The following is a 25,018-nucleotide window of genomic DNA, read 5'->3' as shown; positions in this document are numbered from 1 at the left end:
GAGAGATGGAGCTAAGAGAAAGAGAAAGAGAGGCAGCTTACAAAAGAGAGCAAGCCGCCAAAGATGCAGAACACCAAAAACAGCTGGAAGTCCAGAGGGAAACCCACTGACAGGCCATGGAATTAGAAAAGGCTAAGCAAAACACAGCCAACCCTAACAACCCTGCGCCAATGATTGTTCCACAGCACAGGAAATTTCCCACCTACAAGGCAGGTGATGACACTGAGGGCTTCTTGGAAAATTTTGAAAGAGCCGGTCTTGGGTACAGCATCCCTGAAGACCAGTACATGGTAGAATTGAGGCCACAGCTCAGTGGACCTTTAGCAGAGGTGGCAGCTGAAATGCCTAAGCAGAACATGAACGACTATAAACTTTTTCAAACCAAGGCCAGATACAGAATGGGGATAACCCTGGATCATGCCCGTCGGCGTTTCAGAACCCAAAAGTGGAAACCAGATGTGTCATTTCCCAAACACGCCTACTACGTTGGGAAAAATTATGAGGCCTGGATATCAGGACACAATGTTAAAACCTTGGAAGAACTGCACCTCCTCATACAAATGGATCAGTTCTTGGATGGTGTTCCTGAGGACATAACACAGTACATACAAGATGGAAAACCCCAAAATCTCGCTGAGGCGGGGGAGATTGGAGCCAGATGGATGGAAGTGGCAGAAAGCAAGAAAGCTACGGTCAAGGGGAACGAATACCCCAGGGGGCACACCGACCATAAACCCTACAACCGAGGACAGCCAAAGACTCCACATACAACCCAAGTAAAGCCACAGACGCCCTATTCTTCCACCTCACCAGTCTCCAGTAACTCACCTTGACCCAGTGACCCATCAGATGGAAGATGCTTTAAGTGTAATGAACTGGGACATATCAAGGCCAACTGTCCAAAGAACGCCATTCGAGTGCAATTCATTACACCACCATCACCTAAAAGATTCCCAGGCCCAGATGCCTCTCAAATACCCTTGGAGCGAAGGGAAAATTTGAGAGTGGGCGGAAAGAAGGTTACTGCGTGGAGAGACACGGGGGCACAAGTGTCAGCTATCCACCAATCCTTCGTAGACCCCAAATTCATCAACCCAAAAGCCAAAGTGACAATTTACCCCTTCATGTCACAAGCTGTAGACTTGCCTACAGCTGAACTGCCTGTCCCAGTACAAAGGCTGGTCAGGAATGTGGACTTTTGCAGTCTATGACTATTATCCTATCCCCATGCTACTGGGGGAAGACTTGGCCAACCAGGTGAAGCGGGCCAAGAGAGTGGGAATGGTTACACACAGCCAAACCAGGCAAGCTTCCAGACCCATTCCTGTTCCTGAGCCGTCCACAGGCACTCCGTCTGTGTTACCAGAGACCCAGACAGAGGTAATGGACCCGGATTCCATGCCAACCACTGAAACAGCCACAGCACCTCCAGTCCCAGGCCCGGAACTGGAACAGCAACCAGTACCAGCAATTGCAACCACATCTTCAAACTCAACGCCAGAGGGCACCAACGAGCCAGAACTGGCAGAAGCAACAGACAGCCATACCCAAAAGGCTCAGCCAGAGCCTGAAAGAACCTCAGGTGCACCAGCGGAGAGCGGTTCACCAGCAACGGAAACAACCCCATCACCTACATCGCTTCCAGAGGGACCAAGCCCAAGTCCCCAGTCTGAGGAAGAACTGGTGACCCCAGCCTCAAGGGAACAGTTCCAGACTGAGCAGGAAGCAGATGACAGCCTTCAGAAAGCTTGGGCGGCGGCACGGAGCACCCCACCGCCTCTCAGCTCTTCTAATCGATCCCAGTTTGTTATAGACCAAGGACTTTTATACAAGGAGATTCTTTCTGGTGGACACCGGGAAGAATGGCAGCCGCAAAAACAGTTGGTGGTTCCAACTAAGTACCAGGGGAAGCTCTTAAGCTTAGCCCATGATCATCCCAGTGGCCATGCTGGGGTGAACAGAACCAAGGACCGGTTGGGGAAGTCCTTCCACTGGGAGGGGATGGGCAAGGAAGTTGCCAAGTATGTCCGGTCTTGTCAGTCTGCACTCCAAAACCTGCTTTGCCTCTAGCATTTATAATGGTGGTATAACTTTAAAAACACTTTTAAAATATATTTAAGAGGGGGTCATACTGAGAGGCTTGCTGTGTGAAAGGGGTCAATAGTACAAAAGTTTGAGAACCACTGGGCTAGGCTAAACAAGCCAACCTCTTCCCTCTCCGTTCCTCTGATCCTCCTAGTAGCCCTTCTCTGGACCAGTCTGATTTCTTTTTTAAACATGGGAGACCAGAACAGCACACAGTATTCTAGATGAGGTCTTACCCATGCCTTGTATAGTGGTAATACACTTCCCTAACTCTACTGGAAATACCTCACTTGATACATTGTAGGATTGCATTTGCAGCTCATAGTCATCCTATAATTGACCAGTACACCTAACTTTTTCTCCTCCTCTGTCATTGATAAGTCTTGTTATTAGTCCCTAAGTGCATGACTTCGCATTTAGTACTATTAGTTTTCATCCCATTTTTAAGACTCCTGTTTTCAAGGTCGTCCAAATCTTCTTGTGTGATATTCCAGTTCTCCTCCATACCATCAATACCTCCCAACTGTGTGTCATATACATATTTTATTAGCACACTCCTACTTTTTATGCCAAGTCATTAATGAAAATATTAAATAAGAGTGGTCCCGTGAATGATCCCTGAAGAATTCCACTAGTAATTACCCTCCTTTCTAATGACCGTTCATCTTTCATCGTGATCCCCTTTAGTCTCCCCTTTAATCAGTTCCTTACCCACCTTTCAGTTCTCATATTAATTCCCATCTTCTCCAGCCCCGGTTGTGCATGTAGGAGGGAATTGTCATCCCACTACCACCAGAATTAGTCCCAAACTTAGACTTCTATCCTTTCCTTAGGGAGAAATCAGTCACAGTTTTGCTGCTAGGAAAGCCTTGTGTGTGGTTGCTTCTGAGTTTAAATATCCTTTATTACATTGTCTTTAATTTGGGATAACTTGAAAAACTGCCTATACTGCCCATAGACCTATTCTTTGGCCCGATAGGATTAAAAAGAGATTTTGAGCATAAACCACGTAATTGAAAATGATTCCTTCATACCCTTTCCTCACCTATGCAATTTGTCTTGAAACTGAAATCCTTTGAGAAACTTTGATCATATCCAAATGTTTAATTCTACAATGGTGGAAGTTCCAAAGGTGCCCAGCTACCAAAGATTGGTATTCTGACGTGGTTAGCCTGCCAGCAGTGCAATAAAAAATATTTGCAATAGTAACAACCAAGATGAACGTATAGATATATGGTCTGCATTTTTGGAAGTATTGGAATAATCCAATTTAATTCCCCATTGGGTAACCTTGTTTGCAGTGCCCTCCAAGACCCTTGCTACCGCTCGTCTTCTGTTCCTTCCACCTCTTGTAATTCTTCCCCTCCCCCGGCCGCGCGCTACCCTTTCCTCTCTGTTCCATCATTTTTCTCTTATTCTTTTTTATCTACCTTTCACGCTTTTCTTTGGTCCTCTCTTCACTTTCAATACCCTTTTTTCCTTCCTTTTGCTTCTTTTTTTTTTTCTGTCTCATCCCCTTTCTAAAGAAGTGATTCTGGAGAATTTGTTTGATTTTACTTGTATTACCTATCTTGTTGTATAATCTGATAATGTCTCTCTATTCCAAGTTAGATACCCTTCTTTTCTTTGTCATCTCTCTTATATTTAAAGAATAAATAAATTGCCAATGATGATGACTCCTCCACAAACCTTGGTACATTTTTTTCAAGAATTAATTACCCTTAAAAATTATGTGCCTTATTTCCAGTTTGATTAGTCAGCTTCAGTTTGCAGTTATTGGATCTTGTTCTGCCTTTGTTTGCTAGATTAAAGAGCCCATTATCAAGCACCTGTATCCTATGTAGGTATATATGGACTCTGATCAAGTCACCCCTTAACCTTCTCTTTGTTGAGCTAAATAATAGACTTAAGAAGCTCAATCATTCTGAAACATGTTTTCCAGTACTTTAATAATTCTCATGGCTTTTTGACCTTACTCCAATATATCAACATCCTTCTTAAATTGTGGACATCAGAAGTGGATGCATTCCACAGTATTCACACCAGTCCCAAATACAGAAGTAATATAATTTCTCTATTCCTACTTGAGATCCACCTGTTTATGCAGTCAAGGATCATATTAGGCCTTTGGCCACAGTGTTGAACTGGAAGCTCGTGTTCATTTGATTATCCACCATGACCCTGAAGTCTCTGAGTTACTGCTACCCAGGAAGAAGACTTTAGAGAAGTCTTTATTCATGAAGACAGTTGTGGGGCTGGTATCCTTTTACTGATGGAAAAACATCACCTACCTTAAAAGTTCTAGAATGCCAGTTTTGAGGCTTAATTGTTGTTTTCTTTTGTACTATAAATTTTGGTTTTAAAACAATAGTAGGACATGAAGAATGACACTGTTCCCTGTCTACCCAGCAATGCTGAGTGGTATATGGTGGGTGTGCTGTTTGGGAAATCTGTGTCTCTGGGAGAAGGCGAAGAAGCTATAAACTTGCTAGATGGCTTATCTCTTCCTTGCTTTTGCGGTTTTTGCATTAGGGATGTTATGTGTATATGAAAGACCTTTCTCAAAGGGCAGTCAAAGTAGGAGGACATATCAAATGAGGTCCTGCAGGGATCTGGCTTGTGTTTTTGTTTGTAATGTATTTTCATTAATGACTTGGATGATGGAGCAGAGAGTTACGCTCATAAAATTTGCGAATGATACCAAGCTGGGAGAGGTTGCAAGAGCTTCGACAAACGGGATTAGAATTCAAAACGATCTTGATAAATTGAAGAACTGGCATAAAATCAGCAAAATAAAATTCAGACAGTTGTATGGTACTGCACTTAGGAAGGCAAAATCAAATGCACAAATATAAAGTGGGGAATAACTGGCTAGGCACTTGTATTGTAGAAAAAAGACTGAGGTTATGGTTGGTCTCAAATTGGATACTAGTCAACAATATGATACTGTTGCAGAAAAAGGCAAGTGTCATTCAGGGATATTTAAACAGGAATGTCATACGCAAGAATAACGTTTGGCACTGGTGACGTCTCACCTGGAGAACTGCATCCAGTTTTGAGCAGTATGCTTTAAGAAGGATTTTGACCAACTGAAGAAAGTCCAGAGGAGATCAAGGAACATAAGAGGTTTAGATAACATGACCTATGAGAAAAGATTGAAAGAATTGGCCATGTTTAGTCTTGAGAAGGTAAGACTGAGAGGGGACCAGGTAATGGTTTTCAAATATGTGAAAGGTTATTATAAAGAGGACGATCAGTTGTTCTCTATGTTCAGTGAGGGTGGGACAAGAAGTAATTAGTCTAATTTTCTGCAAGGAAGACTTAGGTTGGATATTAGGATAATTTTCTAACTATAAGGAATGTTAAGCTCTGGAACTGGTTACCTTGGGGCTGTGGAATCCCTGCCATTGGTATTTTTTAAGGACAGGTTAGACAAACATCTCTCAGGGATGGTCTAGGTAGTCAATTCTTCTGCTGGGGAGGTGAGGTAGATGACCCCCCCTTTGAGGTCTCTTCCAGCCCTACGTTTCTCGGTTTAATGAGCAAATCAAGTTTGCAATTCAAGACTTATAGTTAACATTACAAGCTCATAATGATTAAAACTATTTAAATAGTTTTTTCAGTAATAGAAGAGAATATGGTAGAACTTTAAGGTGTGTTTAAACTGAAGTGTCTGTTAGTTAAGACACAAGTGTCAAAGAGTCTATATCTGTCCCTGCTTGATAACAGGGAGGCAGGGAGATTCCTAAGGAGTTCTCTGAACCTGGTTTATATTTTACTTCCTGAAATAATTTATCAGTAATAAGAATGAGAGTTAATGTGTAAGAGCATGATTGTGTGTATTTCTTCAATTCAGTAACGTTGTAGTTAGGTTTTATTTCATTTCAATAATAGTAATTGTAGTTGAATCATTGTTGTAATTAATCTTTTTTTCCTTCAGTGTTGATGGCTTCACCTCACCACTAATGTTAACTTGCTCTGTTTTCAAAGCATCAGGCAATGAAAAGACATGGTGAAGCTTGGGCTGAAAGCCTGCGCTATAGGAGACCTGATCTTGACTGCATGGCAGGTTTGAGGCGTATCACTCTCAACTGCAATACACTTGTTGGTGATCGAGGGGCTAGAGCCTTTGCAGAATGTCTTGGAGAAGACCTGTGGCTGAAAGGTATTGTAAAAAATTGTTTTGTTCTTCTAAGTAGGGTGACCATATTTCCCAAAGGTAAAACGGGAGACCGGGAGGAGCTTGGGTGAGTGTCACTGCTCACCTGAGGCCTGCTGTGCGGGGCTGGTGTTGCTGCTCTTTCTCCCACCCCCTTGTCCCCCCCACACCCCGAACATTCCTCCATGTCCCAGTGGGAGGCATGCCCCACTTTTTTGGCAAAACCGCGCATTTGTTCTATTTGATCTTGACATCTGATGATCAGATGGCAAGAGCAAATGGGACAAATTCCCAGTTATGCCAAAAAAATCGAGACCCCTGGGACAGGGCTTAAAAAGTGGACTTTCCCAGCCAAAACGAGACGTGTGGTCACCCTACTTCTAAGGCACATTAGAAGTAGTCTTAACAGTAGCTGATTTGCATCTGTAATAGATGTATAGGTAATAAATTTTTAAATTTAAGTATTTAACAAGCTAGGGATAATAGTTACAAAATATAAAGCTAGTAGCCAATATGTGGAGAGGTTTTATTGAAAAAGAAGAAATAATGTTTTCATGATGATTAGTTAGACACTACTTGATATTTAATTCTAATTTTGGTAACTGTAATTTTGTGAAACTCCTGAACAAATTTTGGTGGCTATCTTATAAGGGTCTTCATCTACTGTACATAAATGCTAAGGTGGGTATAGAATTCCAGATGTCTTGGCTTTCTTACAGCTCTGTAATCTGGAGTAATTTATTGGTTGTAGAATTTATTTTACCTTTCAGTAGGTTTGACTGTGGACCACATCTGGGAAAATACTGTGGCTGTACAGCATGAAAGAATATTGCAAGAAATGGCAAAGCTGCAGCAAGTTTAAAAGTATTGGATAGTGCAGTTATCTGCATAGTGATATGATTGTGTGTCCCCCCTCCCCACCGTGAAATCCTGAAGCCAGTATTTAAAATCTAAGTTATTGAATTTATTTATTTTTTTCCCAGCAGCTGTTGGTTGGTGTTCAGCACCATTACATTTAATATTGCCTTGCATATTAGACCTTGCTTCACTGCTGTTCAAGTTAGCAATTTTCAAAACCAATCATAAAGATAACTGAGTGTATGAGATGATGTGGTAGGGATTTTTTAATTTAGTTTTAAATGTTGTTTAGAAATATTATACAACTGCTATCATTTAGTGCAAAAAAGACGTTCTAGTCAAGAATATTCTGGATTTAAACATAAGCCTTTAAATTCTGCTGATATTTCAGTATTTTAAAAACTTTTTAAAGAGCAATCCTTTTTTTTATTCACAAATATTTATTTTCTTTCATGTTTGTCCCTCAGCCTAAGTTTCTTCTAAGCTTCCCATTAAGCACCGTGCAGGCACTCAGGGCAGCGGCCAGGAGAGATGCCTCTCCACCAGCCCTGGACCCAGCCCAGCCACAGACCTGCTGCAGCTAGGGGAGGTGCGCCCCTTCCCTAGCCCCAACCCAGCCTGGTCCGGACCTGCTGCGGCTGTGGGAGAGCCGCCTATCCCATGGCCCCAGTCCTGGAACTGCTGCAGCGGGGAGAAGCTCCCTTCCCCCCAGCCCAGGTGTTGCTATGGAGTGGAGTCCTATCTTCCCGGGACAGACTGCACCCCAAACACCTCATCCATGGTCCCACCCCAGAGCCCACACTCTCAGCCGGAGCCCTTATTCCAACCCTATGCCCAAGCCCAGAGGCCCCCCCCCCCCACACACACACACTCCGAACCCCTCAGCTCCTCCCCCACCACATGAATTTTGTTATGTGCACCAATATGAAGGTGGTGTGTAGCACATCGCCTCCATATTGGTGTACATAACAAAATTAATTCCGCACATGGTGGGGAAAAATTAGAGGGAACACTGTCAGCAGCTTTGTCTTAAATGTTAGTTTCCATCCTGCATTTAAAATATTACCTTAGCTCTCCCTTGGGTAGAGCTGAGAATACTATTTTATTTATTTATTTTTGGTTACTTGCAAGACTCTTAGGTACATGCATGTGGATGTTTTCATTATGGATAGATTCATTATTTGAATTATTGGTTCAAGTGATGCAACTGAGTAATGTTTAACCTTTTTCAAACATTTCAGCACTTGACATGCAGCAGTGTGGAATTTCCAATGATGGGGCAAAATCATTGTTAGATGCTTTTCAAACTAATACAACTCTAGTGATATTGGATGTAAGAAAAAATCCATTAATTGGTATGTACTTTTATCTGTCCTTCCATTCTGATTAAAAAACAAAGATATTTCATTTATAACTTCTAAAAAATTTAGCATTTGCAGAAGAATTAAACCAGATTTTACTGAATATTTGCCAAGGGAGATGTTGACTTGTTTTATCTCGCTTTATTTGTGTAAATATTAAGGCTGTCAATTTAATCGCAGTTAACTCATATGATTAACTCAAAAATAATCGTGATTAATCACAGTTTTAATTGCACTATTAAACAATAGAATAATTGAAATTAATAAATATTTTGGATTTTTTCTACATTTTCATATATATTGTATTCTGTGTTAAATCAGTGTATATTTTTTATTACAAATATTTGCACTGTAAAAATGATAAAAGAAATATTGCACTGCAGTACTTGTATTCGGTGAATTGAAAAATACTATTTCTTTAGCATGGTGTGAAAATTACAGATGCAGGCATAAATATACTGACACACAGAGAGAAGGGAGTGTGTCAATATATTTGTCATGTGTCAGTATATTTATGCCTGCATCTGAAATTTTCACTCCATGCATCTGAAGAAGTGGGGTTTTTATCCATGAAAGCTTATGCCAAAATAAATCTGTTAGCCTTTAAAGTGCCACCGAACTCCTCATTGTTTTTGTGGATACACACTAACATGGCTACCCCTCTGATGCTGTTTCTTTTGGGGTTTTTTTACAGTGCAAATACTTGTAATAAAACATAAATAGAAAGTGAGAACTATACACTTTGTATTCTGTGTTGTGATTGAAATCAGTATATTTTAAAATGTAGAAAACATTCAAAAATGTTTAAATAAATGGTGTTTTATTATTGTTTAACAGTGTGATTAATCACGATTAATTTTTTTTAAATCACTTGACAGCCCTAGTGAATATTTTATTAAAAATAAATTAATATTGAAATTGATTAAATGAATTAATTTTGTTTTCACTTTAGATCACACTTTGATGAAAAAACTTATTGAAAGAGTTCTCATGAATGGAAACAGTGCCAGTTCAGAGGTATGTTTCAGGCATTCTGGAATGACTTGTTTGTCTGTATTTGGATTTAAAACAAACCGTGATATTATGACACCACGTGATTCTGTACAGATTAGTAGAACTGTTTTTATTTAATATTAAATTAAGTGTATGTTCAGGTTGCAGTTTAGAAAATGCAAAAGTTAAAGCACCAGCAGCAGCATTAACTATGCCATATTGAACATCCTGTATATCTTATGTATTTTACAATGTAAACTAATAAAACAGGAATTAGATATTTAATAAGAAAAATAGAAAACAGTGCATATGTACAATATAACAAAGTTAAAAATGCTGTTGGAAGTTCTGTATCTTCTGGAAGTCCTGATGTTTAGTGGTCTTTAATTGGTCAACCTTAATTTCTCAGTAAAGCAGTTCTTTGTTTGTGTTCCTAATTCCTTAGGTTAGGAAAATAACACCTAGCCTAAAAAATATGTTGTCTTCTTAAATCAGTGAATTAAATTCTTCTTCGAGTGATTGCATATGTCCATTGTGTGCCTGGTGTACAGTTATTGGATATCTTTTTACCTCACTGGTACCATTTGGGACAGCCATCAGCTTTGGTGGCCACACAATCTTGTACTGTGGTACACGAGGTTAAAGGCATTATGAGGCCCCATCCCAGCTCCATGCAGATTGGTACCTAGCACAATGTATTTCTCTCCCTGTGTTCTTCTCCAGACCCCATTTCCACCAATGGGAATCTTGTTTCCCAACCTCAAGTGTAAATAGGGTGTTCTTCTCTTACTTGGAAAATACCAAACCTTTTATACAATCCAGTAGGTTATTTGTAGCATTTGGGGAGATGTGAGAGACCTGTTTACTAGAGGCTATCACTGGATTAGGAGATGTATGAAACATTGTTACATTTCAGGTGGGAAACCAGCACACCCTATTATAAAATACACACTCCAGGAGAGCCAATGCGGCTGTCAGGGTTCCTTCCCTACTCTGAACTTTAGGTTACAGATGTGGGGACCCGCATGAAAGACCCCCTAAGCATCTTTACCAGCTTAGGTTAACAGTAAGCTGCCACCACCGAGCGTGTTCCAAATGTTAGGGGAGAGCCACTTGGAACTCTGCCTTCCCCCAAATATTTCCCAAGTCCCTAACCCCCCCCCTTTCCTGGGTAGCTTTGAGACTAATCCCCCCCCCCCAAGTCCTTACACCCCTTTTCTTGGGTAGGTTTGAGAGTATACCCTCACCAATTAGTCCTGATGATCACAGCTCCAAAATCCTTGGATCTTAAAACAATGAAAAATCAATCAGGTTCTTAAAAGAAGAATTTTATTAAAAGAAAAAGTAAAGTTCATCTCTGTAAAATCAGGATGGAAATAACTTTACAGGGTAATCAGATTCAAAAAGCTCAGAGGAGCCCCCTCTAGCCTCAGGTTCAAAGTTACAGCAAACAGGTAACCTTCTAGCAAAAGGAACATTTACGAGTTGAGAAAACAAAGATAAAACTAACACGCCTTGCCTGGCTGTTACTTACAAGTTTGAAATATGAGAGACTTGTGCAGAAAGATTTGGATTGATGTCCAGTCGCTCTTAGTCCCAAGAGCGAACGCCACCCAAAACAAAGAGCATAAACAAATGCCTTTCCCCTCCAAGATTTGAAAGTATTGTGTCACCTTATTGGTTCTTTGGGTCAGGTGTCATCCAGGTTACCTGAGCTTCTTACCCCTTTACAGGTAAATGGATTTTGGTGCCTCTGGCCAGGAGGGATTTTATAGAAGTGTATACAGGAGGGTTGTTACCCTTCCCTTTATAGTTATGACAGCAACATAATTGCATTAGGCAAGTTCTCTTAATGAAGATAAGCACAGCAGCAACTTGGTGTCTGGTGAAAGTGTTCACTAGACTCCATTCTTTGGATTTTACATTGTGCTCCAGTGCTTAGTTTAGCAAATTTTTAAGCTACAATCCATATTTAACTAAACTCCTAGCTCGCTGTCCTGCTGGTGGATCTCATTATTTGTTACTCTCTCACATGTGGGAAGACTCACAAGACCTTGAAGAAAGGGAGATTACTTACCAGTGACTAGTGTTCTTCAAGAGTTACGTCTGTGTATTTTGTTCTCTCTGCATACCTTCTCTTCTGTCTCATAGTTCCATATAGCATCAGGCCTCTGTGGTTAGGGAGAAGGAACTGAGACAATTTGGGATTGCACACCCTTATATGAAGCACCTCCCAAAGGACACAGCTTTTCAAAACAGTTCCACATCTCAATACCAGGGATAGTATATCCCAGAAATGGGAGTACAAGTGTGAAAATGCAGAGGTGACTCTCAAAGAACAACCGTAAATGGCAAGTAGCCCCTCTTTCTAACTGTCAGACCTGCAAATCCAACCTGGACTCTGAAAGTCCAGCCATGTTCACTCTTGCTTGTATTTTGTCATTACTTTATTAAGCCTCATTTGCAGAATCTTTTTCTGTTGATTCATGAGCTAGAGTCCAGTTAACTTTCCCATAATTGTTGGCTCTGCTGTAAAAAGTAGTAAAAACTTATTTTTGTCCATAAAGTATGTAAATCTGACTCTCAATACAAGGAAGGCAGACCAGCTGAGAAAGACAAAGCTGTTTTTACATTAACATTCTTTTCTGATAATCACCACAGTAAGAGAGAGAATCATAAAATCCTACCAGAATGCTCTTAATAATTTTACGCAATGGGGGGCGGTGGTAGGATTTTCTGATGTGACAAATGCTGTTGTACTGATGCCAAGCTTTTTGGAGCCAGTGGCTTCCAAGTGTCGTCATATCTACAACATGGAGACACGTACTTTAAAGAGCAAGCAAAACACTGGAATAAATACTTGGAATATAAACCTAGAAAAATACTGGTCAGACCCAGTCCTTTTTGAGAACCATCTAGAGCAGCTGGTGTCACCTTGAAGGAAAACAGTAAATTCAAAGCACTGCTTTTCCTTTGATCTCAGTACACTTCAATTTTAGTGTGAATTCTTGAGATAAGTGTGCCCTATTGGCGTGCCCTATCACTGCAAGCACTGGGAAAAAACCAAAAAAACCTTGATGCTTTTTTTTAAAAAAGCTGTATTTTATTTGTAATATAATATCTTACTAGAAGGTCTTTATTACGTTGGAGAACTTTGGCTGGAGCCAGACATTCCTACGAGTCAGCGCTGTAGGGGAGCATGGAAAGCAAGTGCCAGTTTTTGCTTTTTACAGAGCATGTGCTGTTTTTCTTACTATAAAAGGAGAACTGTTGCATAGAGGAAGAAAAATTGGATGGGGTGCCCTAGAGGTGTTCTGGGAACATTTGCCTGCAGATGGTATCATGTTATATTTATATCCAATTAAGTTGGAAATTATTTTGTTAAATAATAAGTGATCACACCCTCTAAAAATCTTGAAGATTTTTAACTCATTCCTGATTATTGAAAACTCAAATTGTTAACAAGGCTACATACGTGAAGTTTACTTTTCTATATTGAATATTTTATTTAATAATCTTTAGCATATTAGTTATGAAACTTCAAAGCTAGTACCTCCTGAAATATCCGTTACTAAAATGAAGTTAACATTTTGAGATTTTTGTGTTTTTTGTTTTTATTTAATGTTCTAGTACAAGTGGCTGACATCTCCTTCTTCAAAGGAAGTTCTCAAACCTAAATCAAAAAAAAGAACTATTGTCCTAGGAAGTGGTCGGAAAGGAAAAGCTACTATTCGTATTGGTAATACTGCCTTCCCTTTCTCTTTGAAAGAAATCGAAAGTTATTACTAAGCTTGTCAGTTCTTGCTTCCTACATGACCCCATCTGTCTAGAAAGAAGGCAGTGAAATTGGTCCCAAGAGGATGGCAAATACAAATTGTAATGACCCAGTTTTCATTGACTTTATACAAACACTTCAGCTCTGTATGTTGATTTTACTGTACATGTTGATCTTAATAGTGAGAGAAAAATAAATAGAATTTTTTTTGTGAAGAAGAACAGTGAGTGGGAGGAAAATAGATGCAGTGCTTTTGGTTATGAAATAACCATTGAAACTACATTCTTGAACAAACAATTAGCCACTAGCCATCCCCCAGATTTAAAATACTAGCTGGTGATCTCTTGTTCTGTTCTCATGTTGATCATCACTCTAGTCATTAACTGGGATACCTTTTTATGTTGATGACATTAGACATAGCTAATTGTACTTTCCTTTGTAGAACATAGGTAGGAAAACCTCAGCTGTAGAGTTTTCCCCTCTTTTAGTTCGGCAAAACTGAATTTAACATAAATGAATTATTTCAGCCAAATTTCACTGCTTCCTTCCTGTTCTGGGCATAAAAGAGACCAGGCCGCATTAAGGGTTTGTCTAAACACAAAAGTTTGTATTGCTTTAACTTTACTGGTATAGTCAAAGTAGTACAAGCCCCCCTAGTGCAGTTATATCTGTATAAAGGTTCTTTTATCAGTATCATTTATTCCTTTTCTTTTACAGGAAGCACTGTTATACCAGTATAATTGTGCCCATATGAGTGATTCTGCTGGTATAATTATTGCAGTAAAATTTGACACCCTAACCAAAATATTTCTACTGGTACAGAAACTGTGTCTAGGCCAGGCCTTATTGTTTCCTTCTCCTTTTTCCTGGTGCTTGATAGAATTAGTAACATTCTTTGTGAGTTATCTGAGTTCCCTGTACACTGGATTAGTGCTTTTGGTGCTCCATTCCCTCTTCTGTTTGAGAGGATAGCAATATTTTCAGTAGATTGTGTACTTAGGCTCATGCAGAATGAACTGAGAAGTGATCAAAGATACAAAAGCAAAAGATCCAGTAATTTGGGAGCAGCATAAGCAGTGAGCCTCTGTGGCCAGACAAGAACACTTTATGGAAAACCAGATGACATTTTGAAGATCAGGATTCAACAACTGAATGCCAGAGTCAATTTAAAACGAAGCAGAATAAACCAAAAAAAAAAAAAAAAACCCAACAGCCCTGAAAATGTGTTTTAGAATAGCTAAAATTTGCCCAATGTTCTATGTATTTCCTAAAATATAAAAGTTTTCTCCAGATTCTCTCATTGCTACCTGATTCAGATTCCTACTTCTGCTGATCCCATGTCAAACCAAATAACACACAATCAGTAGAAAAGTAAAATAAACATGAGAACCTCTGAATGATGTGTGCTGCATCAGCAAGACCCTTTCCTTCCCTCCCAGGATGGCTTTACCATACTTTACTCACTTTTTCAACTGCTATGGCTCTTGGAGGTATGACAACAGATAGTTGTCTATTTTTTTCATGTCTCTAGCTTTCCATAGCAGACTGTCCATTGCCAGCATAAGATAGGATGAATCTGGCTCTCTATATAAATGGCATTCCTGTCACTTCTTTACTGCAAGTAAACCTGCTAATTTGAATAAATTTATTCAAAATTTTCTTATTTTAAATATGTATCTATTAAACATGGTTAATGAGTGAAACACATGATAGTATAAATATTTTTAAAAGTTACTAAAATCATACTTAATTCCATTTCTTTGGCTGTTTATCTTTTTTTAATCTTTGCTTCAGTGATTTGGAGACACAGAGGTAAGCATAATAAGTCAAACTGCACAATCAGTTTCAAAGGGCTTGAAATTGAGGCAGTTGTGAGGGTGGGGAGGAAAATTCCTGCTGCTGCTAATTTTTTTAAAAAACCCTTCTTAATCTTAGTTACTTGCTAAAGTGTGACCAGGAATTTTAAATCCCATCAACATCAGTTATGTCCTTTTACACTTCCACCAGATTAGCAGGATTATGGGATGTCCTCCAGAGAAATATAACTCAAAGTTAAATAATTTATTTCCATATTCAGACAGCCACTACGTAAATAATATAACCTTCATGAGCACTTCTTGAGTCTGGCTGGGTTCTAACTGATGGAAGACCAAAGGTGGGGTGAGCACTGAGCTGTACAGTCAGGAATGTGGTGCAGTTCATGCTGTAAACTAAATCAGCCTCTGGGCTAATGGGTGTAAGGATATATTCTCACTCTCTTGGTACTGAAGAATACCGGAGCTATTTTCACTCAAGCATTCAAAAACAAAAAGTTCATTCTTAGCCAGAAACTCGCCCTGAAAAATTTCAGCTGGAAAGGTGTATGGTTGAGATAGTTATGAGCAGTTGAAAGAGGATCCTTAAAATGGAAATGCCTAAGCAACGTTAACTCTAGCTGTCTCTCCATGTTGTAACTGTAATGAACTCTCTCTTCCCTCCCTATCCCTGCTGTACGATACAGGATTAGCATCTAAAAAGCCCATACACCCTGGAAAGAGTCCATCTGATAAAGATACCTATTCCCCAAAACCATTACCACCAGGTGCATATGGTTTTCTACCTTGGCGTACTGCAGAGCGTGCAAAGAGGTGCAGGTGAAGTATTGAGAGCATGAGTTTAAAAAAAAACAGAATCTGCATGTTGTATCTTGGATTACAGTAGAATAAGTGGATGTGGTTTACAGAGGTCATACTGTAATCGGATGAGGAACTCTTCTTTTTTTTTGTATTGGGCCATTGACCCACTGGAAAAAAAACAATGGTGGGGCACACTTGCCCTGGGACTCAGGACTTGCCTGGAGGTGGGGGCTCAGGACTTCCCCCTGCAGCGGGGCCAGATGGTGTTTGCCACCACAACCCCACAGGGGGGTGCTGAGACTCGGAGCTTCCCCCCGCAGCTGCAGCTCCAGCTCCAGATGCATGGGGAAGCCCTGAACTTCCATGCCGCCCCCTCTGCCCCATCGCCCGGCGGGTGAGTTGGACGTGTATGCCTTGCAGGCTGGATGAAAATGAGCAAGGGCCGGATCCGACCCATGGGCTGCAGGTTCCCCACCCCTGCTGTAAATTCATATCTGTACTCATTTAAAAACAGATTACAGTACACAAAACAGATTTTACATTGCATTCATAATCCTTTCTGTGTCTTGAATTTTGTAACTTGTCTGCCCATAGCTGCAATTGGTTAGCTTCTTCAGCAGTAATTAAACTAAGCAATTACAACATGGATGTTTCAAAAGAATTCTAAAACTTAGCTGCACATAGATTTTGTTTTTTATATATATTTATAAATAAAAACATGGAATATTTCAGATGTTATAATTGGTTTTGTAAATCAAGCAGATGAATAATGCTATTGAAAAAGTGATCATAAATTTGGTACCTTCTAGTTCAGCTAATCCATTCCTTTTGTTGAGTCATATCACCTAGCATTAGTGACAACACTTTCTAATGCTTGTTACTCCTTTTAGCTCTGCAGTGCTAACACAACTGAGAGAGACCGAGCAGAGTACCATTCCTTCTTGTACATCATCAAGAGAATTGTTTACTAAGTTCCAGTCAGTTTATGCAACCATACAAATAAACATATAACTTATCTTTTTGTAATGTTTTCCTATCAGTCTGCTTTTGCCACACAGATTCACAAAACAGCCACTTCCTTTACTACTTTCCTTCCTGGCTTATTTACCTGTCTGTCTTTTTATTTGCTGTATTTTTCACGTAATGTGGAGTTAATTGTATTTCCCACATCTGCTCACTTTCTACAACTTTTTAAAAAGACAGAGTGGGAAATTCTTCCATAATTGATACAGCAGTAAAGGCACAGGAAATTGATCACTGGATCTAGGTGATGGAAGATCTTTGTCAAACCTCATCATCCAGGCAGGGTAAGGTATGCAGAAGTTTGTGATCTGCTCTACATAAGTGGAATTGAGCAGCTCCTCAGAATGGGATACTGTGTCTGTGGTTAGAAGAATTATAGAGTTGGAGACTCAAACAGTGAAATGGGCCAAAGTTCTTGTCAGGTTAGAAGAGGCTTGCAGGAGGAGGTAATGGCCATGCATAGCTCCTAAGCTCTACAGGAGTTGCCTGGCCCTCCTCCTCCTCCTTCGCCACCCCACCTTGGGTGACAAAGCTGACTCCAGGCAATAGCAGAATAAATGTGAACTTCCACTACCCTAGCATAATCATAACCACAAATGTTAACACTTAATCATAACTTGAAAAGTTAATTGGATGCTCATGAATGATGCTGCATAATTCAGTGTGGCTTAGCTATATTGATCAGCATGAGGGATGCCTTACTGCCTAGTTTTTAGGCCTATTGTGTGACATACTACAAACGGCTTTGGCTACACCTGAGCTAACCTAGTGAAGACAGTTGGTCTGCACAAGTGTTTCAGAGGGCACAGACCAAGCCACAGGGATCTATGCATTCATGACTTCTATTGCATCTTGTGTCTAAAGGCGAAGCCACAAATATAGAAAAACTCCAACTGGTACAAACATAACAGCAAAGGTTGCTGTAAACATATTATTCTGGGACTCTGCTTTTTGCATTAGTTCCCCATTGAGTATAGAATACAGTTCAGAGTTTCTCTCATGATACTTAAAGCCCTCAATGGGATTGGCCCTACCTGTGATACCACCTCCTTTCTGACGGTGACCTCCCAACGTATCTGTATTCCTCTAGCACAATAAAATTGTCAGTTGACATGGCTCCCATCACCATATCTATGAGTGCTTCCCAAATATTTAAAGAAAGATAGACATTAATATTATTTCTTTCTTCTGAGTTTGTTGGTGAAATTATTTCACTGGTTTATAGATGTTTGTTAGGTGGAGGCCTGTGAGTGCAGGGGACAGAACTTTCACAGGACTTGGATCTAGTTTGAGGCATTCCCTCCTGTGAGGAATAAGACAGATCATGGACTTTACCACTTTCAGAATTAAATACAAAACTCATTTCTTTGACTTACTTTCCCTTTAAGTATTTTTGCACACCCACAAACAGTCCCCATTCAAAATATTATAATCAGGTTATTTCTGCTAGAGATTGGGAAGGAAGAAGAAGTAATTGTTGCTATTTCTGGGTTGGTTTTATGGGGGTTTTGGGGGGCGGCAGAGGGGTGTGGTGGCTTTTTTAAGGGGCTCAGATAGCAAGGCAATAGGAGGGCTTTATAAGTACTTAAAAATACTGAGAGCATAACTTTGAAGGCACTGGGAATGCACAGGTGTAACTGAAGGAAAAATCTGGTTTGCCACAGCTTTTCGTGCTGTTGGTGATGCACAAGAAGGAAATGATGCAGCTTACCTTTATGAGCCTAGGTGCAGATCTGGCTTTTAGTTAACAAGTGAAAATAGCTCTTCTTTCTTTTTTCTTTTAAGCAATAATTTTGATCTTGTAAGCATTGAGATACAGGTTTGGAATCCAAAACACCATTTTTACATAGTTCCTGCATGAGCAGGTTTGGCCAAGGAACCATACAGAAAAACTGTACATGTAGTTACAAATAATTTATAATATTAGAGGCCAAGATGTGCAGAACTGGATGCCTAAAGTTAGGTTCCTAAATCCATATTTAATCATTTAAATAAGACCTGATTTTCTAAAGTGCCAAGCACACAACATCTCTTGTAAACTCCAAAGGCAGCTGCAATGGTGCCATATCAGACTGCTTATTTAGGTATCTAAGTATGGACTTAGGAGCCTAACTTTAGGCACTTAGTTTTGAAAGGGTGGCCTTAATCTTGATTAGAAAGTAGAGCTGCTTTGTTGTACAAAATGATATTTTAGTGACAGTTTGTTCAAAGGATCCTGTCAAGTATTTTTAAACTGTGTTTTAACTTTTATTTCTTTTGAATATCTTAGCAATGTGTGTTTGTAGGATCAGGACCCTTAAATCAAAATTATACCTTGAAATTGCAATGTTGACAAATTACAATATTTTTCTCAAAAATCCCACCTTGATTTAAACATATCATTGTAGGGGATTCCCAGTGGATGGTACTCAGGAGTTACCACTGAAGTTCCAGGTATGATTATTTATTACGTATCAATAGATAGGCACGTGATGCGGTACTGTAGCTAATATGCTGAACAAATAAAAATCCCTTGTACCCGGTTAGCTTCTACTATAAAAACACAAGGTGACAAAACAGAAGTGGAGAGTGTTTTTTATGGCTTAAATACTTCCTGGAAACATGGAAACTACGTGTTTGAAACACTTCATGGTCGCACACTAACATTGGGGAAGAAATTTTTTTTTAAGCAATACTTGAGGTTTTATTTTCTTCCTTTGTGTCAGGTTTTTTTTATTGTCAAATAAGTGGTTTCAATGCTATTTTCTGAATTATTTTTTTTAAATGAAGCAAATCTATACTTGTGAGACTCAAACATAACTAGGAAGAAGATAATTAAGATGGCATGGCTTTGAATTTTTTATTATCAGGGATGTTTGTGGTTCAGAAACTCCACACTACAACATATCTTATCCACTCCTCACGCCTTGGTGAAGACTAATTCCATACTGATTTAAACTGAAATAAATGTCCACATGAGAGGATTGCACTGATTTCACTAAATCAGCACAGTGTTCTTGTGTAGACAGGCCTCAGTTCTTTTTTTTCTCGTCTTTTTTTTTTAAATTAGCTTAAAAAATGTCAAAACATTTTGAGTTCAGTTAATTGTTTTATAGAAGATATTGAGGGAAGAATACTAATGAAATCACTGGCACTAATTACCTGCTTTGAAGTTGACGTCATTTCACCTGTTACTGAAAGCGTGACCATCTTATTGATGGTCATTTTAAAAACTGGCTGTAGGGGGCAGAAACCCCTGACAGATACAGCAAAATTTGCCATTCTTATGTTTAGGTGTGATTTTAATGAAATAACGTCACTTTTGCTGTCAATTGGAATCTGGTCTGATCAAGAACCAAAGCAGCTTCCAGCTTAACTTTAGCATTTCAGGGAGCTTCTCTTAGTTATGCCTGGGCTACCTCTGAGCATTTTTGCAACCCAGAGCTGTGAAGAACTACTGAAGCACTGTGCGCTATACCTCTGCCTCTCCTGCCTGCAGGTAGGCAGGCAGTCCCCCACCTGCCATACCAGAACTTAGGAGATCTCTGGGTAAGACAGTGGTTAGGATTTATCTTATGTAGTACCTGTGTAGGGGGAATTCTCTCCTTGGTCAGCTAAGGGGCTTTTATGGCCCCTATGCTCTGTTACAGCAGAGTTCAGGGACTGAGGGGAGAATCCTTCCGCATGTTTTTATTTGTACTATTAGGTGTCTTACACGCTACTGACACTGCAGTGTTTCAAAATAACTGTCAAACTGCTGTTTTTGATCTTCTTGAAGCAGTGAAGCTAAATGTGGTGTCACTCACAACCAGTGCACTGTATGTTCTGTGGAGATAAACTTACATACAAACATGAAGAGCCCTGGCATAATTGTAACAAAAAATTACCATCCAGGCATAACATTTACCTCTGTGCCCATTGTTACGATAATGAAACAATATTTTAATAGTTTATGGTGCTTAAAAATTACTCTTCCTGGTTGACTAGAATGTTTCAAGTCTAGTGTAAAGAGAGGCTACAAATAAAGTAAAACCTTCTGACGGGTGATATACTCTGCTCCATTTTGGCATAGAAATTTCTTTGCCAAAGATTTACCATACTCTTTGCACATGCACACTTATTTCTAGATTGTGTGGAACTATTTAAAATGAACATGTTATAACTAATTCAGAAGAAAGAACTTTGTGGATAACGGCTTCTAATTGGAAGTGTTCACTAATATTATATGACTTACTTCCTTGTTAAGCATTGTTTAATAATGCTCCTATGTTCACTTACTTCATATAAGCAGACAGGCATTCCTGTGAAAGTGACAGTGGAAAGTGCTTCTGCATCTGAAACTGAAGAGACAGAAGGGACTTTAGAGGACATTATGCATGATCCTGACTTGACAGAATCCCCACTTAAAACTAATGTAAGACGATATCAGCAATTACGGGTAAGACGAAATAATTTTTTTCTTCAGATTTTTCAAAAGACGAGTGAATAGAGCTGCTATTTTTCCAGAAAAATGGGTTTTTAGAATTAGGTTTAAATGGGTAAATAATCACTGAAAGGGAACTCTGAATATTTGTGTACTTCTGTTATACTATATGGAAGGGGTTCTCAAACTGGGGGTCAGGACCCCTCAGGGGGGTCTCAAGGTCATAACATGGGTCGCGAGCTGTCAACCTCCACTCCAAACCCTGCTTGCCTCCAGCATTTATAATACTGTTAAATATATTAAAAAGAGTGTTTAATTTAATTTATTGGGGGGGGTTGCACTCAGAGGCTTGCAGTGTGAAAGGGGTTGCCAGTTTAAAAAAAAAAAAAGTTTGAGACCCACTGATATATGGCATATAGGCCTAATTCAACAAGGTACTTTAAGCAACTCCTGTCCTCAGTGGTTAAGGAGAACAGTTTATTACCCTGCTCTTTACAACAACATTTTACATACTTGAAGACTGTTACTCTGTTCCCCATCAGTCTTCTCTTCTCCAGACTAAACAAACCAAGTTTTTTTCAGTGTTTCCTCATGGGTCATGTTTTCTAGACCTGTAATCATTTTTGTTGCTCTCCTGTGGACTTCCTTCAATTTTTCCTTTTCTTTCTGGAAATGTGCCCTGTGCTGGACACAGTACTTCAGCTGAGGCCTTATCAGCACATATTTAGTTTGTGAGCCACTGTAAGCCCCAAATTGTTCTCTGCAGTATTCCTTCCTAAGCAGTCCTTTCCCAATTTCTGTTTGTGCAATTGATTATTCCTTCTGATGTGGAATACTTTGTTTGCATTTGTCTTTATTGAATTTCATTCTATCTAATTCAGACAATTTTTCTAGTTTGTCAAGATCATTTTAAATTTTAATCTTAATCCTCCAAAGCGCCTGCAACCCCTCCCAGTTTGGTATCTTCTGTAAACTTTATAAGTGTACTTTCTGTGCCATTATCCAAATAATTTATTAAGATATTGAAGAGAACTGGACGCAGGACAAATCCCTGCAGGACCCCACCTGACATGCCCTTCCAGATAGAGAGTAATCAGTGACTCACAGTCAAAGTACAGTTTTCCAACCAGTTGCACATCTGTTTATCATAAGTTTGTCTAGGCTATATTTCCCTAGTTTGTTTATGAGAAAGTCATGTGAGAAAGTATCAAAAACCTTGCTAAAGTCTAAATATATCACATCTACTGCTTTTCCCCAACCGCAGGGCTTGTTACCCTGGCAAAGAAGCCTATTAGGTTAGTTTGATGTGAATTGTTCATGACAAATCCATGTTGTCTGTTACTTATCACTTTATTATCTTAGATGCTTACAAATTCATTGTTTTTATTTTTAGTTTTTAGTTTTTTTGCTCTGTTATCTTTTAGAGTACTAAAGTTAAGCTGACTGGTCTATAACTCCCTGGATTTTCCTTAGTGCCCTCTTTCTATAGATAAGAACTATATTGCACTTTTTGAGTCTTCTGGATCTTTCCCATCCTTCACGAGTTCTCACAGATAATCACTAATGGCTTAGTGATCTTTTCAGCCAGTTTTTTAAGTATTCTAGGATGTATTTTGTCAGGTCCTACTGACTTGAAGACATTTAAGTAATTCTTAATTTGCATTTTCCCCTAATCTAGCTTCAGATCCTACCCCATTTACACTGATGTTCACTGGTGTCTGATCACTGCTAACCTTTTTGGTGAAAATGAAACAAAGGCATTTAACACTTAAGCTATTGCTGTATTTTCTGTTACTGTCTTTCACTTCTCATTTGAGGAATGAGCCTACCTTGTCCTTGGTCTTCCTCCTGCTTCTAATGTATTTGTAAAATGTTTCATGATGTACGAATCTATTAGAGCAATAATGAGGTGGTTATTTCTGCTGTTTCGTTAAAAATTCATAGAGGGAGAAAATGTATTTTTAACATTAGGTTTTTTTATTAAAATATTCTAATGTACTTTTTACAAAAATGTTTTAAAAAGTAAATTTGAAATTAGTTTCTTTAAAGCTCCATTTGCAGTCGAGCTTTATAGTAACATCTTTTTCATTTCCTCATTATTGTTCCCGATTCCTCTGCTTGCTATCTATAGCAAAATGAAGAGTGATAGCAAGACTCCCTGACAGCTGCTACAAACATCTTCATGCAGAGTGTGTTATAATGTGTGGAAGAGAAGGAAAATAAACGGTTTGTTTTAATGGCTCAGTAATACTGCTATGGTGATATAGTAGCATTACTATAAAACACTCCCCCTCAGGCAGAATAACTAGACACTGAAATGCCAGTTGTTGAGAATCTAGTTTGCAAAAGATATCTTGCCACCAAATTAACATAATTTTAACCACACACTTGCGGTGGGATTTGCTTCAGATCACGCTATTTGAGCTATCATTCATTGTATCTGATTGTACTGATTAGGTTCTTAAAGATTTATCCAAGGACATAGATAGGTTTTTATGTAATCAAAAGAAATAAACTAAAAATAAAATTTTAACTTATTTCGCTTAGTGGCAGATTTGTTTTCTGAGCATAGAGAATGATTGGGATCTGGAGCAGACAGCAGAATGACTGACTGTACTTCAACATAGGTTCTCTTGCGAAGGGAGAACCTACTACATGTCTTACTTGAAAAATCCTAGACAAGGAAAGGGGATGAAGGATAAAGGGAGTAGGTATTTTTTATATTTAGAACAAAGCTTCACTTGGAGGATGAACAAATTCAGTACATTTTGAAACATATCTGAAAAATGCCTTCTGAGTGTCCTGCCCTTCCTATTAACTGAGGACCAGATTCTCATACCTGTCACATTGAGGAAGTAGTACCTGGTGCAATGGGTAGTTGGTTTATTTCAATGCGACTATTCAAGGATCAGAGTACTATTGAATGTGAAAAGGGTGACACAATGTGGCATTTAAATTTATTGCTTCCTTTTGTCCTATGCTTCTTGCCATAATGTCAGCTTACAATCTCTTTAATTCTTATGTTCAGTAAAATATTTTAGTTACTGTAGTTCATTTTTGAAACAAGATAAAACGATTCTGAAATTTTAAACGAAAACCCGAGTGTTTTTCAAAATTAAATTAAAATAGGAACAGATATAGTCCTTCCCGCCACTAGAGGGAATCAGAAGTGCTTGAATTGGCTCTCATATATAGTGGAAAGCCCTAAGGATTATACAGTTATAAATAGTGATTTAAATGGTGGTCTTCACACTCCACATTGCCCAATCTCTAACTTTACATAAGCACTGCAGGTGTTTATATAATATGTGAAAAGAGTTAACCCGTTTTTTTCCTTTTAGTTTTTAAAAGCTAATCAGTCTGGTAATTTATCTAGTATTAGTGATCTAATGTGAAAACATAACTGCAAAGGTGTTAGGGGCAGATTTTGTTTTCTCTTTAAACCTATCCCAGTAGTATCCGTGGAATTCTTTAAGGCTCTTGTTACAGTCTTCTCTCTGTGTTTCACTTATGCAAGTCAGAAACTGTCTGGAGATAGAACTCCCTTGACAAACTTAAATAAAAGGATTTTCTGCATAAGGACTGCAGAAGAGGGTAAACTAACAAAAGGACACATTTCAAAAGTGAGTACCAAGGCTGCACAACAAACCTGGAACATGCACACGTTTTAGTATGACAAATGGGTGCAATTAAGTCAACTTCATTTGAAATTTTGGCTTCTAATAATACTTAGGAGGAGATTCACCA

The 25,018-nt window shown here is 39.0% G+C and overlaps 1 protein-coding gene across 4 annotated transcripts in view; it reads left to right on the top strand.

Moving 5' to 3' along the window:
* The window catches only part of CEP78 (centrosomal protein 78), a 52,146-nt gene that overhangs the window by 13,227 nt on the left and 13,901 nt on the right, over positions 1-25,018 (top strand). For 3 of the 4 annotated variants that reach the window (XM_030567246.1, XM_030567248.1, XM_030567245.1), the window contains exons 7-14: positions 6,076-6,250; positions 8,344-8,457; positions 9,416-9,480; positions 13,087-13,195; positions 15,026-15,043; positions 15,732-15,864; positions 19,257-19,302; positions 21,140-21,286. In XM_030567246.1, the coding sequence (XP_030423106.1) occupies positions 6,076-6,250; positions 8,344-8,457; positions 9,416-9,480; positions 13,087-13,195; positions 15,026-15,043; positions 15,732-15,864; positions 19,257-19,302; positions 21,140-21,286 (807 nt within the window). The remainder of the gene's footprint in view (positions 1-6,075; positions 6,251-8,343; positions 8,458-9,415; positions 9,481-13,086; positions 13,196-15,025; positions 15,044-15,731; positions 15,865-19,256; positions 19,303-21,139; positions 21,287-25,018) is intronic. The other variant, XM_030567247.1, reaches the window with a different exon arrangement.

The sequence above is a fragment of the Gopherus evgoodei genome, chromosome 6 (genome assembly GCF_007399415.2).
Source record: "Gopherus evgoodei ecotype Sinaloan lineage chromosome 6, rGopEvg1_v1.p, whole genome shotgun sequence".
NCBI lineage: Eukaryota > Metazoa > Chordata > Testudines > Testudinidae > Gopherus > Gopherus evgoodei.
Note: the sequence above shows the minus strand (reverse complement) of the source record. Positions and strands in the feature narration are given on the sequence as shown.